Below are 15177 nucleotides of genomic sequence, written 5' to 3' on the forward strand. Positions count from 1 at the left end.
CTAGCTGGGACCTGTAGGAGCCGTTAGTCCATGGGAATAAAATACTCTGATTGTCTCTGCTCTACACAAGATAATGCATTTTTTTCTGCTTACTAAAAATGAATAAATAAAGACCTGCCGAGTCTCTCGGCAGAAGATACTGGCACCTCACCAAGTGTCAGTGTCTCCTCACTACCTCATCCCCTTCCCCTCAGCCCCTTTCGCTACACCTAGGCCGTCTTTTCCTTTCAAGGACTTCTGACCCGACATTTTGCCGAAAGCTGGTCTGCGGCAAGAAAACATACTTCTTTCAACCCCCTAGTGTGTGTATTTGCTGACCCAGCCTGAGCAGACCAAGGCCACTCCAAACCAAAATCCAGGCACTCTCCCTTTCAGTTTCAGATGTACCAGCTTTACAGGACTGTCACAGCGTATATTCATGTGCTGTCATTGATATGCAGTGACATTCTGTGCCAGGCATGGTTCTGGGCCTCGTGATCATTTCATGAAATCAGAGAAAAAAATACTGCTTTCCTGATGCTTCCATCTGACAGGAAAACAGACAACAAATGGGAACATCGCAAGAAGAATAAAGTGTGATGTGTGTTCTTGTCCATCACTTGGTAACAAACAATGCCCCAAATAAAAGCATCTTTTATTTTCCCCCTTCTGCTGGGTGACAGGGTCAGTGGGCAGCTTCTCTGCTCCACGTACACGGGCAGGGGGTGCAGTGGTCCGGAACACCCAGGAGGGTCCCTCCCAGGACGACAGGGGGTGCAGGCTGTGGGCTGGGGCTCACTGGGGCTGCTAACTGCGTGGTTTGGCTGTTGCCAGCTCAGCTCCTGGGCTCCAGGAGGGAGTGTCCCATGTGGACAAGTCAGCCCCACTGGGGATCTAGTGTCAGATCCTCAGAATTCAAAGTGTCATTGTCCCAAAGCTCTTCAAAGGTCAAAGGGAGGGAGGTGGTCACACCCCTAGGCAGGCGGTGGCGGCGTCACGCTGTGGAAGGGCATGGGGGGTGGGTGTTGTCGAGCCCGTCTTGGGAAAAGGCCCCTGTACAGTGTGTCAGAAAGTGACAGGAGATAGAGGAAAACTCCAGCAGGGTGGACGCCCAAGGCAAGCAGATGGGAGGGGCACTTGCCAATAAGGTGGTCAGGGCGGGCCTCACTGGGCGACAGTTGAGCAAAATTGAAGCAGGAGACTGAGGCTCAGGGACTTGCGGGGACCCCTTCCTGGGTTGCCTCTACGTGTGTAAGGCTGCGCGGCGCAGGCACTCAGGCTGCGGTGGGAATGGAGGGGATCCGTTAGACAGACTCCTGCAGGGAGCTGTGGGGACCCCCTTCCTGCTCTGGCCCTCAGAAGCCCTGGGCTGGGGAGGGAAGAGGCATTGTTGTGGGAGGAAGATGGCGGCGTGGTGAGGGTGGGGCAGGAGAGCTGCGGTGGGCAGCTCACTCAGTCTCTAGTCTCTCTCACGTGGCCAGGGTGGTGGTGACTGCCGTGAGGACCCTGGGGCTGTCACGCTGTGGGGGGCTGGGCATGTGAGGAGGGCGCTTCCCCTCTGGTTTTCTCCCCCACACCTCACAACCACCATCTAATCATGAGAAAACCTCAGACAAACTCGAACGAGTGACATTGTACAAAGTATCTGTCCAGTACTCTTCACAGCTTTCAAGGTCATGGAAACAGGTAAGAACTTAGAAACTCAAAAGAGTGTAGAAAAACGGGTGAAATCCAAAACGAGTCTGTAGTGTTGCCAATGGTATTATACCAGTGTTAGCTTCTCGGGCTTAGCATGGCTTTGTTAGATGTTAACATCAAGAGAAACTGGGTGAAAGGAGTAAGGGACCTCTGCGCTAGCTTCACAGCATTTCTGTAAATCTAATGTGATTCAAAGAATAACTTTAAAAAGTGAAACGAGGGCCTCCCTGGTGGCGCAAGGCCTTGAGTCTCAGCTCTGTGAAGCTATGGGCCACCACTGCAGCACAAGTTCCATCCCTGGCCAGGGAGCTACCCACATGGTGCAGCAGACCTCTCCTGTCTCCCCCGCTGCCCCCCTCAGCAGTGGATCTTCCTGTTCTGCTCCCCACTCTGTCTCTGGTGGGTCCTCTCACCCACCCAGCCCGGCACCTCTGGCCTATACCCAAGTTCTTCTACAAAATTCTTCTTTTTCCTCTGCAAAGTAGGAACATATCAGGTAGTGGGAGAACACAAGGTCTTGGACACACATAAACAAGTTTCAAACCACATCCCTCCCCACCCCACCCCAAGTACAGAAGTACTGACTGACCTCCAGGAGGGTCACCCTCCGAGTTCCTGGATCCCCCCCATGGCAGGAGCCATCTTCCCATTCTTTAGCAGGTGTCCCAGGCAGTGAGCTGGTTAGCAGCTGCCCCGCCCAGCAACCCCGCCTTCTGAGGCCTGCTTTTCTGATGACCCCCTTTTCCCTGATGATCAAAGCTGAAACCCTCCACTCCCTCTGCACCACCCCTGCCCGCAGCGGTGTGACTGTGCGCTCCAGCCCCTGCAGGACACGCTGCAGAAGCCTGTCCTGTACCACAGGGTTTACACATGCGGGTGCAGATGGGGCTTTGGTTCTAGCACTGGAGCTGAAGGGATTGCTCGCTGCCTCAACAAAGCTTGTGCAGATGCAACAGCGCCAGGAGATGGTGCCGGAGGATCAGACGTGGTAGACAGCTCTCAGAGGAGGCCGGATACTGGTCATCAGTGATGGTCAGCAGGCATTGGTGCCAGAGATGCCAGTGTCACAGATCGTAGAGATGCCATTGTACCAACAGCAAACAGCCTTAGAGAGGCTGGGCATAAGCCATCTGCAAACAGCTCTTTTAGAAACACCAGGGACAGGGCCTCCCCAGTGGCACAGCAGTTGAGCGCTGGGTTGCGAATCTGCCTGCAGCCTCTGCAGCGCCGGTTGGATCCCTGGCTGCCAGGCAAGGGTCCCACATGGCACGCAGACCTCTCCTGCCGCCCGCTGCTCCCCTCAGCAGTGTACTTTGTCAGTCTGCCTGTTCTGCTCCCTGTTCTGGCTCTGGTGAATTCTCTCACCCTCCCACGCTTCTGACTGTACCCAGTGCTTGTATAAATAAATCTTAAAAAAAAAAAACAACAAAAAACCCACCAGGGACAGACTGACGATGCTCTCTGCAGGCAATGTTAGAGGCAGGGCCAGAGGGAGTTATAGTGATCAAGTCTCCAGAAAGGTCTCAAAAATATATTGAGATTTTGAAGTCTGCAGAGGTCTTTACAAAGATCTTTCTAGGAATACTTACAAATCTGACCTGCAGCCATCTATTGAGTGGCTCAATCTGGCTCCTGCTCTGGCTTGTATCCTCTTCAGGGTGCCACCTTTCAAGCCTGAGGGGTTCCTTTATAATCCGAGCTCTTTGGTTGGTGCCAGTGGAGCTCCAATCAGATTGGTCCATTTAGAGCCCTGCATGGTCTCATAAACCTTCAATGGTACCTGTGAGAGCATGAATCTGATTGGTCCATTTACAATTCTGCCACTGTATTCATAAATGAAACACCTGCCAGTGTATCCAGATGCCTGAGGTCAGGTAGTCTCACTCTAGAGTGCAGGCCGCTAGAGCCCACTAGACAGGACCACAGTCTGCACACAGTAAAGTCCCCTTCCCCCACAGCATCAGGGATCACAGTGGGAGTGGGCATCAGCAGGGCCAGACGCTCACCTGAGCAGCCAGTCTCCCCTCTATCACAGCCCACCAGGCCGGTCTACCACCTGCCACAGCACAGCCCAGGTCAGTGCTGCCAGAGCTCAGGGATGCCCACAGACTGCACGCTGAGCTTGGGGCTGGGCACACCATGGGCCTCTCTCCCCGCGGCTTGTGTCAAACCTTGCTGCTGAAGCAGCCTCAGCAAAGCTGGTCACATCCCACTGGTTGCACCAGGTGGCAGGGGTCCTCATTTAATGTAACTGCTAGAAAATGACCACTGGCCAGTTCTGCCCCCAGAGGACAATCTGTCCCCAGAGCACAAACCCACTGGGGCTGCTGTTCCCTCCTGAGTGGCTCCTGGCAGTGTGGACAGCATGTGGCCCCTCGGTGAGTTTGAGAGTGACTCGGCTGTGACAGGCCTAGCAGAAGCTGTGGCCAGAGAAGTTGTGGCCCAGGGGCCCCTGTATTCCAGGCAGACGCTGCAGGTCCCCTCTGCCAGGAGGGTCCAGTCACGGCCTTGTCATGACTGTCCCACAAGGCGGGTAAGGAAGGGGAAAAAACGGAGGGCAGAGGAGACGGTCAGGGAGGAGGTGACCACACTTGCCCTGGTCAGGCTGCAAGAGCCTCCTCCTTGCCCTGCACACTCTCACCCTCTTCCGTCTCTGCTCCCCACGGCACCCCAGGCCTTCCTCAACATGGACCCTCACCAGCGTCTCTCTGCTCCCCACACCAGGCAGGGAAGGCTCACAAGGGCTGTCATCACCCCCACTTTCTCTCCCATCTCACCTGCTTTCATCACGAGAGCAACATCAGGAGGATTTTTTTTAATTTGACTTGTCAATAGAAGAGCTACCTGGGCAAGTAGTAGGCACCTGTCACTAAGAGGACCCAACCCTCACTCTGGATGTTTCCAGTACATGTGACCACACTGAGGCCTCAGCCCCCTCAGCTCTGAGACCCTTCCTCACTGCAGCTGCCACAGCAGGGGGCCCTGGGTGGTCAGAACCCTGGGTCTCCTGCTATGTGGCCTGGGCTGTGCTTCTGAGTCTCACTCCCCACAGTCATTAGTTACGCTGGAATCATGGTATCTGACAACTCACAGGGCATCATGGGTTAAACTGAATAATCCATGCAAATGTTTGTCTTATTTTCATTATTGCCTTTTTCTTCTTCTTTTTTTTTTTTTTTTTTGCATCATGAAAACTCAATTCAACACTTTCTCCCTCTCCCAGGAGTGTGTGTGTGTGTGTGTGTGTGTGTTTGTGTGTGTGTGATTGCACAACATTGTTACAGCAACAACAGAAATAAAAGAACTTTTATAGTAAAAATCTTACCTCCCATCCCAGTAGCAAATACTGTAATGATACTTACCTTTCTGTGTTCTCCTCCAGTGTGGCCATGAATACAAGGAGATTCATCCTGAACACAATATTGGGTAGAGACTTGGGGGAACCAGCCTGCATTTGACCTGAGATCCTCTCCCTGCTGTACATGGAGGGTTACCCTGGGAACATGAGAGAGCCCCAGAATGAGAAAGAAACATCAGTTCACCCACCTAACATTATAGTTTCCACTAGGAGCTGAGGTGGACCCTGTTCCATCTCCCTCTCCCTTACTGGACTGTGGACAAAGGCTCAGCTCAGGAACTGGGGTGACCTGGGCTAATCCTGCCCCTGGGCCAGGCCAGCAGGGCACACACTCCTCCCTCCCCCTGTGGGACTCCCTCCAGCTCTGCTCTAGAGAGAGAGTAGCTGCAGCCCATGGTGCCCCCTGATTCTGAGGCCAGTGGGTTTTCTATGAAAGTTAGGGTTTGGGGGAGGGAGCTGCCAGGGGTGAAGGTGCCACCACATCCTAGCAGGGGCCTGGAAGCTGTGTCCTGCCCAGATCCTTACACCTCAAGGCAACCATGAGATATTTCTAAGCCTCCTCCTCTTTTTCAGGTCCAATTTTTACAGTCCTGCTCAAAAATGGCTTTTCCATGGAGCTGTGTTTACTGAGGTGTTGTACTGACGTTCTTTGTGTGCGATTTCAATTAATTTATTCTGGGACTTAATGTTAATTGATTTCCCATCATCTTATGCTGTGTATCTTGTTGTTCCTGTTATACACACACACACACACACACACACACACACACAAACACTTCCATCTCCTTGGGAACCAGATCCTCACTCAGCACTGGGGTTACTCTGACCCTTTGTCTCTGGTCCCCTCAGAGCCGCCCTCTCTGCAGTGTCTCTACTCAGCGGGGTCTGAGCAGCCCCAGGAGTCCCTGCACCTCCTGCCTCTGACCTTGTGGGAAACCAGCCCCTCAGCCTGCATGACAGTGAGGAGGCGAAGGCAAAGTCCTGAGGTCAGTGATGGATGGAGGAGACAATTTACTTTTTTCTTTTGCTTAAGAACTTTTCTTTTTTCCCTCATTGTATTAATGAGCTAGCATTGGTTTATATACTGTATGTGTTCAGACACACAGGGTCACACCTCTTCAGATATTTGTTACCACATCACACCCACCAAAGGGCCCCCATCATCCTCCACCATAGCCCATTGGGCCCTCTTCCTACCTTGTTTCCTGCTCTTACCCCCACTTTATAGCTTCACTTCTGCACTCATATTTCTTGAGTTTGGTTTGGTTTTGTTTCATCTGGCTCTGCTTTGTTTCCTTATATTCCACATATGAAGGAAATCATCCAGTATTTAACTTTCTCCTTTAAACTTATTTCACTTAGCATCATCCCATCCACATCTATCCATGTTGCTGCAAATTCAGTATTTCATCCTTTTCACAGCTGAGTAGTATTCCATTGTGTATATAGCTTGTGTTCTTTATCCCCTCATCTGCCATTGGGCACTTAGGTTGTCTCCATCACTTGGTTGTGGTAGACAGCGCTGCAGTGACCACAGGAGGCGCACATTCCTTGGAAACAATGTTTTACCTTCTTGGATAAATGGAATGCTTGACCAGGTGACAGGTCTATTTTGAATATTTTGAGGAATTTTCATTTATTTTCCAATGGGGCAGGACTGTACCCATGTGGTATCCATAGAAAAGGGAGGTTCCAGGTTTCCTGCCCCACCCAAGGAAAGGTGGAGGTGAGAAGGGATGAGAAGTTACAGAGGGGAGGTATAAGTGGAGCAAAGAGACACATGAAGAAGAAACCACATTTGCTTCTCAGGCTTGGACTTGTGCCAGGGAGTTCAGGACATGGAAAGAGACAGGTGAAAGAGACAAAGACGTGGGTGAGGGACCCATGGGGAGGCTGACAACGGCAGCTGTTATCTTGATGTGGATTTTGATTTTCCTCTTTTCCTTCAAGACTTGCCTGGCCCCTCCTGCCCCTGTCCCATGGGTCTATACCAGTAGGTGCCTTAGACTGTGGCAGGCTTTTGGGCCTCAGTGGGCCTGCTTTGATCCAAGCCTGTTGGCTGGGTATTTACCCACTTGGGGGTTGGGTAATTTGGGGTGCTTCATTTGGCAACTATTTTAACTGTATTCTTTTCTCTTTCACTATAGCACACTAATTCTTTATTGCACACTAAGTGTATTAAAGTTCTTTTCTATTGAAGGTCTTACACATTAGAGAATGTTTTGTCTTTATGCAGCTGATGACAGATCCCATGTAGAGTGTGTAGGTTTGAGGGTTAGGGGAACCCCTCATTCTGTCCACTAACAGGAGCAGATTCCATTCCCACCCACCATGTACCAGAGTTCCTTTTCCTCCACACCCTTCAATGGGCCATTCTCACAGGTGTAAGGTGGTAACTCATTGTGGTTTTAATTGGCATTTTCCTGACGGCACAGGATGATAAACATTTAACCACGTACCTATTGGCCACATGTGTGTCTTCTTTAGAAAAGTACCTATTTAGCTCTTCTGCCTCTGTTTTGGTTGGGTTGTTTTCTTGTTTTGGAGTTCTTTGTAGATCTTGGATAGTAACTCCTTCTGGATATATGAGATGCAAATATTTTCTCTGACTCAATATTGTCTTTTCATTGTAATGATAGTTTCCTTCACTATGTAGAAGCTTTTTAGTGTGATGTGATTCCATTGGTTTCTTTTTGCTTTTGTTTCCTTGGAGCACAGAAGACATTATGGGCGGTGAAAATACTCCGCATGATATTATAATGATGGAACAGGTTTGTCCAACATCCACAGAATGGACAACACCAGGACTTTGGCAACTATGACATGCGGGTCCATCACTGGTAACACACGTACGTGTCCATCTGGTCTTAACACGTGATTTGGACGCGATGTGTGAAGAGTTTTATAAGTTGAAAAGTGTAGTGTAATTAACTTTTGAAAGCATATTTCATGCACATGCAAGAACATTTAAATAACAATCAGGGATACACATAATTAAGTCATTCCCCTCCATCCCCCCAACATCCCAGTCAGCCAGGACATCTGCTCAAAGCCAGTTAGCAACTTATCACTTCTCTAGAATTTATAAAATAACACTGAAAGCTCAATGATCAGAAAGAAATAACCCAATTTTAAAAGGGACAACAACAGTGTTGTAAATGAATGGTGCCTCATTTGAAAAATGGACAAAAGACTTTAACAGACATGTCACCAAGAAGAGACACAGATGACAAGGAAAAACATGAACAGATGCTCAGCATCACAGGTCACTAGGGAAAGACAAAAAGAACAACAGTGACACCATCACACCTGGTAGGGGCTGAAAAATGCAAACTCTGCTCAGGTGCTGCCCAGGATGTGGACAACAGGTGCCTCCTCACTGCCGGCCGGAATGCAAAATGGCGTGGTCACTGTGGAAGATCTTTTGGGTTTTCTTTGAAAACCCGAAAACTTGACATACTGCCCCAGCTAGCTACACAAAAAACCCTGCATGCATGTAAATGCTTATAGCAGAACACCTGTAAGTGTGAGCTGTCCATAATAACTTTCTTCCAAAGACAACAGTATCTAAAGAAATGGAAAAAGATGGCTGACACCTGGAGTGGGGTGCGGGCATGCATAGGTGGGTACACCTGGGCTGAGAGACTGGGCTTATAAGGGCGGCGTCACGGGGATGCCAGCAGAGCAAAAGAGAGACCAGAGGAGAACCAGCAGAGGCCATGAGAGAATGCCCAGAAAGAGTGAAGATTCGCCAGGGGCTAGGAGTCCTGGCAGCCTCCTGGCGCCCCAGCAGTCCACCTGCCGTGTACCTGGTAAACTCACTAAAAGCCTGAAAAAGCCACTGAGGGTTCCAGGACTGCTCCTTCACCCATCTGCTCAGATGATGGAGATCCTGCTCTGTGCCCTTCCTGCCACGACAAGATGCTACAGGAAGTACAAGGAGGTGCAGACCAGATGTGGGATGTAGGGATGGAGCCATTGCAGAGAATCGCTGCTCCTGACAAATCAGCCTAGTCACACCGTAGAAGTAATTAATTTAAAGACATGACAATTGCACAAAAGAATGAGCCCCTCCCAACCAGAACACTACCTCAGTGCCCTTTTTGCCTCGGGAAGATGCAGCTCTGCTCCCAAGGCTGCCTCTTTCTGGGACCTGACCTAACACACCTGCCCTCTTCAGGTGCAACAATTTCTGCCAAGTGTGTCTCACAAGCATCTTATTCTTTCCGTGTGTGTATGTGTGTGTGTGTCCACACCACTGAAAGGAGGACCCTGGTGAAGCTTTTCTTAGAGGTGACCCAAGAACCCCCATCTGTGACCCCAACACTTCTCCCAAACATCACTCCTCACCAGTGTCAATGTTATAAAAACAAGGAAAGTCTGAGAAACTGTCATCCAGGCAAACTGGATGGAATTATGCAGCATAAAATGGATATTAGCAAAAACTAATGAAAGTATGGCGTTTAGTAATTATGTCAACATTGCTGCATTAGTTGTAAAAAAAAAACGAAACAAAACTGGGGCCTCCCCTGGTGGCGCAGGCAGTTGAGTGCTGCCCTGTGAAGCTGTCCATAGCCTCTGCAGTGCAGGTTTAATCCCGGCCAGCAGCAAGGGTCCCACATGGTGGGGCAGACCTCTCCTGTCTCACCCGCTGCTCCCCTCAGCAGTGTATTTCGTCAGTCTGCCTGTTCTGTTCCCTGCTCAGTCTCCGGTGAATCCTCTCACCCTTTCACACATTTGGCCTGTACCCTGGTTCTTGTATAAATAAAATCTTTAAAAAACAAAACAAAGGGCCTCCCCGGTGGTGCAGCGGTTGAGTGCTGGGTTGCGAAGCTGCCCACAACCTCTGCAGCACTAGTTTGATCCCCGGCTGCTCCCAGGCTACTGGAGGAGTGTCCCACATGGCGCACAGACCTCTCCTGCCCCCTGCTGCTCCCCTCAGCAGTGTACTTCGGTCCTTCTGCCTGCTCTGCTCCCTGCTCTGGTTCTGGTAAATTCTCTCACCCTCCCGCGCTTCTGACTGTACCCAGTGCTTGTATAAATAATAAATAAATCTTTAAAAAAATATTAAAAAAAAAACTGTATTCATATAGGATGAGTAAACAAAGCAGAAATGGTGTGGGATAAACAAGAACTGTACTACTTTTGCAATTTTTCTGTAAATCTAACAGTATTCTGTAAATGTTATTTTTTTTAATTCCCTCAATATTTAATAGGCTGTAGAAGGAAAAATTTTTCTCTTTTCCAGTTTCCCCAGGTATCGCTGTCCAGGGACTGGAGACAGTGGTTCTGGGAGAAAAGCTCGAAACCTCACACACAGGGCAGGCTCCAGGGTCTCCTCTCCTCTGAGCCCTGCTTCTCTGACTCCTCACAGAGCATCTCACCCCAAGGACGCCGCCCTCCAGGACCCCAACTCTGCCCACCTCAGCCCCGGCCCCGCCCTGGCGGCTCCACCAGAATCCGGAGCAGCGCGGCAGCGCCCCCGTGTGGCCACAGGGCTGAGCACAGGAGCCCAGAGCCGCCCTTTCTCCTGCTCAGCCAGGCCCTCCCCAGGCTCCCTGGGCCCCCAGCCGCAGGACAGGGATCTGCACACAAGGGGGCGCCCAAGTCCTGTGTCAGGTCAGAAGTGCCCAAATTTGCTTAGTCCCATGGACAAAGAGACAAAAACCAGGTTTCCAGGTCAAAACAGCTGATTCCCAGATTATTGGCCGATTCCCCAAATACAGATGTTCCTTCAGTCTTGGATGGAACCTTGGACTCCAGGGTCTCTGTACTTTGTTTCTGCTTCTGCTTCCAGGGGTGAAAGCACCTCCTGGGAATTAACATTAAATTCTACCCAGGAGCCAGGTCCTCGCCCAGGAAAAGGACAAGGTTCCAGGAAAAAGGCAAGGCCTGAGGGCGACCATCCATCCACATCTTGCTGCAGAGGGGGTGCGGGAGTGATCGGAGCTGGGGAGAGACATGGGGGAGCTGGTGGTGGTATGGGAAGGAAGGTGGAAGGACTGCACCTAACAGGAACAGTAACTATGGAAAGATGACCCACGATGTAAGGAAAAAATATGTATATTTAAATCATTCTTTATCCTTGATGGGCCTCCCTGGTGATGCATGGGGTTAAGCACAGCACTGAGGAGATAGCCACAGTTTCTGCAGCATGAGTTCGATTCCCCAGCCGGCCAGGGAGCTACGTACATTGCACAGCAGACCTCGACTGTCTCACCCACTGCTCCCCTCAGCAGTGTGTTTCAGTCAATCTGCTATTCTGTTCCCCACTCTGTCTATGGTGAATCCTCTCACCCCCCACACCTCTGGCCTATACTCCAGTTCTTGTGTGCATAAATAAATAAATCTTTAAAGAAAAATTCTCCATCCTTGAAGGAGGGGAGGGCCGAGGAGAGCCCCCAGGGTGTGGCTAGGAAGATGGGGAGGTTCCTGGAAATGGAACAGAGGATGAAAATGGGGCTAGGGGATGGGGTCCAAAAGGAGTTGTGGGGGAACCAGAGGACCGGGCAGGGAAGGGGTAGTGTGAGGGACACTGTGAGGGGAAGGTCTGTGTGGGTGACATGGGCTCTGGCTGGGGTTGGGAGAGTGTAATGGCAGGACAGGACACAGTGCAGGTTTTCTGATCCCATGCAGACCGGGTAAAGGAGGAGTCAGAGTCCTCAGTGGTTTTTTGCAGGTCTTTTATATTAGGGTTCACCAGGCATATGGCAGGCAGGGGTGCTGGCTGGGGGGCTGGGAGGCTGGCAGGCCTCCCAGCCCACAGCAAGTCTTCACTCTATCTGGGCTCTCTGGTGTTCGTTCTGCTGCTTCTCGGCTTCTCTTTTGGCTGCTGCTGCTGCTGGCGTCCCGGTGACGCCGCCCTAAAAAGCAGTCTCAGCCCAGGTGAATCCTATCTACATCTGCCCACACCCTATTCCAGGTGCCCACCATCAGGCATGCATTCAGGACAAGGATCCATCATCTATCCTGATGGTGGGAGGGCAGAAAAGCCTGACATTTTTCCTTACCCTACAGAGAGTCTCTGTCTCTCCTGGTGAGACTACAGAGGGGTTGGTGCTGTAACTGCCCACTAAGTTACCTAAGTTCTGGGCCTTTCCTGTCCATGCAGGGCTGGTGGGACGCAAACACGCACACTCAGGCTGATGAAGGAGAGAGAGGAGGAGAGGACAGATGGTTAGGAGGAGGCCCCCATTTCCTGAGCCACAACATCCTCCCCAACTCCCCAATGCTGGGGGATCAGGAAGCCAAGAGGAGGGCAGAGCAAGGCCTGTGTCCCCTGGAGGACCAGGGGGCTGATTCTGGAGTTCCAGGGTCCCACTCTCTGTGGCCATTCCTGCCCTTATATCCCCCCCACTTCCTTCCCTATCTGAGCGCTTCTTCCTCCACATCACAGCTACACCAGTGCAACTCCAGTGAGCGCAGCTCCAAGGAGAACCAGGCCAGCAACGATGTCCACGGCGGAGTTGGGGGGCTGAAGAGAGGGATCTGGAAGGGAAGGGGAGACCCTGAGCCCCAGGCCTCATCCTGACCCTCTGAAGGTCTCCAGAAGGATTCTTGATGCCCCTGAGAAGCTCTGTGCCCACATCCCCCTCCTTACCCCAAGTCAGGAATTGGGGCTCCAGCAGCCCCTCATGCTGCACGTGGCACATGTATCTCTGCTCCTCTCCAGAAGGCACCTCCACAGCCGCCCACTTCTGGAAGGTTCCATCTCCCCCAGGCCTGGTCTCCACCAGCTCCGTCTCCTGGGTCAGGTCCTCCCCATCTCGCTGCCAGGTCAGGGTGATGTCCGCAGGGTAGAAGCCCAGGGCCCAGCACCTCAGGGTGACCTTCTGGTCAGAGGTGGGGAGGCGGGTCACCTGTGTCTTTGGGGCCTCTGAGGAGAAGGGTGAGAACTTACACACTCTGGGTTTTTCTCTCATAGACCCTGAAAAACCCTCCTGTGACCATCCTCAGAATGGACAGGGCAGTGTGTTTAGAAGAGGAAGCACAACATCTAGAAACCAGCCTGGTCTGGGGAGTCTGGGATAATCTCTTGTTCCTTAGAAAGTTCTAGAATTAGGTGACAACTCTGGATAGGAGAATGCAGTTCTCTAAGGAGGAGAGCACTGACTTTTGCTCCTGACCTGGGGACTCACAAAAGCAGAGTCAGATCAGAAAAATGTCCTCAGACCAATAACAAGACCTGAGAGAAAACATGATAGTTCCCAAGAGGGCTGCTGGTCAAAAGGATCAGACGAAGGGCGATGTCAGGGCGAATGTCCCCTCAGGCTCAGAGGAAAACTTCTGAGGAAAAGTGGGGTCCTCTGGGGAGTCAGGAAACGCAGGGGGAGGCTCCTCCTCCCCTGACCAGAGAGGGGGCGCTGCTGTGACCCTGACTCCACCCTCCCCGCGGTGCCGGCCTGAGGGGGTGGGAGACCTCGAGGCCATCTTACCTGAGCGCTGCAGCGTCTCCTTCCCGTGCTCCAGGTATCTGCGCAGCCACTCCCTGCACGTTCCCTCCAGGTAGTTCCTGACGCGCTCCGCCACTCCGGCCTCCTCCCACTTGCGCCGGGAGATCTGAGCGGCCGTGTCCGCCGCGGTCCAGGAGCGCAGGTCCCCGTTCAGGGCCAGGTAATCGGCGCCGTCATAGGCGAACTGTCTGTACCCGCGGAGGAGGCGCCCGTCGGGCCCCACGTCGCAGCCGTACATCCCCTGGAGGGTGTGAGAGCCTGTCCCCGCCCGTCACCCCGCGGTCACCCCGCGGTCACCCCGCCCGCCCCACGGGAATAAACCGAAACCGACGCGGGAACCTCGCGGGGAACGTCCCGGGGCTCGTCCCGGGTCGAGGGTCCGGCGGGTCCCCCTGCCTCGGGGGACGCTCGGGCCCGGGGTCTCCGCCCGCCCGCGGGGGTGGGGTCGTGAGCGCCCCGGGCCCGCCCCGCTCACCGGCCGCGCTCTGGTTGTAGTAGCCGCGCAGGGCGCGCAGGTTCTCTCGGAACGTCTGTGCGTTGCCCTTCGCTTTCCGCGTCTCCTCCTCCCAGTACCCCGGGCCCTCCTGCGCCATCCAGGGCGCCCGCGGCTCCATCCTCGGCCCCGCCGCGTGGCTGTCGAACCGCACGAACTGCGTGTCGTCCACGGAGCCCACGACGATGAAGCGGGGCTCCCCGAGGCCGGGCCGGGACATCGCGGTGGAGAAATACCTCAGGGAGTGGGAGCCTGGGGGCGGGAGGGAGACCCGGCTGAGCCTCCTCCTGCGCGGGTCCCGGGGAGATGGGAGACGGGGTAGGAGGGGAGGGGGCGAGGGGGCTCCTGAGATTGAAATGGGGCAGCGGATGAGAAGGCTGGAGATTCAGAGAGACAGAAAGGGGTCAGGGCAGGGTGGGGTAAAGGGGGACAACAGGGTCAGCAGTAGGGGAGTGGAGTCTTTCCTGGGTTCTTGCCCCCCCTCCTCAGTGGCCTTCTCTCTCCAGAGCCCGCACTCACCTGCCCGGGTCTCTGTCATGGCCAGGGCCCCTGAGAGCAGCAGCAGGAGGGCTGGGGGCCTCATGACGGGTGTTCTTGAGGTCTGGGGAGACTCTGAGTCCACACTGGTGGCAGCTGTGATGCTGGTTGGAGTCTTTGGAGACCTCCAGGCAATGGGGAGTGAGAACTGGGGGTGAGTCACCAGTGTTCAAAGGACTTTACACCTGTTGTGGGAGACATGAAATGGTGGGGAGATGAAGAATTCCCAACAGCAACCTTCCCTGCCTTCCCTGCCCCAGGCACAGCCCACAGGGCTGAGACCCTGAGAACCACACCAGATACCTGGGAGTTTGCTGCCCCCAACTCTCCTGCTCCAAGGCCTTTGTTACACTGTTGCCTCCCTGAGTCCAGGTCAGGCACTGGGTCAGCGATTTTTCAAGCTTTTTTGTTTCAAGATCTCTGCAGTTTTAAAATTAGCCAGGACCCTGGTATAAGTTTAGGAGGTTATAGCTCTCAGTATTTACTACATGAGGAATAAAAACAATTTAAAGATATTTTCATTTAATTTAAAATAATATTAATAACCCAATGTGTGTTCAAAGTGTCTTAAAGAAATGTAGATATTTAATGAAAATAATCAGGGTCATGCGTGGATCTTTTACAGCTTACATTTTTGCAATTATTTTTCTTCTCTGTCT

At 52.6% G+C, this 15177-nt stretch overlaps 1 protein-coding gene across 2 annotated transcripts in view; it reads right to left on the bottom strand.

Annotated features, from left to right (window-relative positions):
- LOC311167489 (saoe class I histocompatibility antigen, A alpha chain-like) overlaps positions 1 to 14564 on the bottom strand; it is a gene marked incomplete at its 5' end in the record, with an annotated part of 55790 nt that extends 41226 nt beyond the window's left edge. Inside the window, 5 exons of one of the 2 annotated variants that reach the window (XM_084228509.1) lie at positions 12321 to 12523; positions 12636 to 12911; positions 13471 to 13746; positions 13964 to 14233; positions 14501 to 14564. In XM_084228509.1, the coding sequence (XP_084084635.1) occupies positions 12432 to 12523; positions 12636 to 12911; positions 13471 to 13746; positions 13964 to 14233; positions 14501 to 14564 (978 nt within the window). In that variant the 3' untranslated portion in view covers positions 12321 to 12431. Of the gene's footprint in view, positions 1 to 12320; positions 12524 to 12635; positions 12912 to 13470; positions 13747 to 13963; positions 14234 to 14500 lie in introns of those variants that run through there. The other variant, XM_084228510.1, reaches the window with a different exon arrangement.
- Positions 14565 to 15177: the final 613 nt, after the last annotated feature.

Source organism: Talpa europaea (genome assembly GCF_964194135.1).
Source record: "Talpa europaea genome assembly, chromosome: 2".
Classification (NCBI taxonomy): Eukaryota; Metazoa; Chordata; class Mammalia; order Eulipotyphla; family Talpidae; genus Talpa; species Talpa europaea.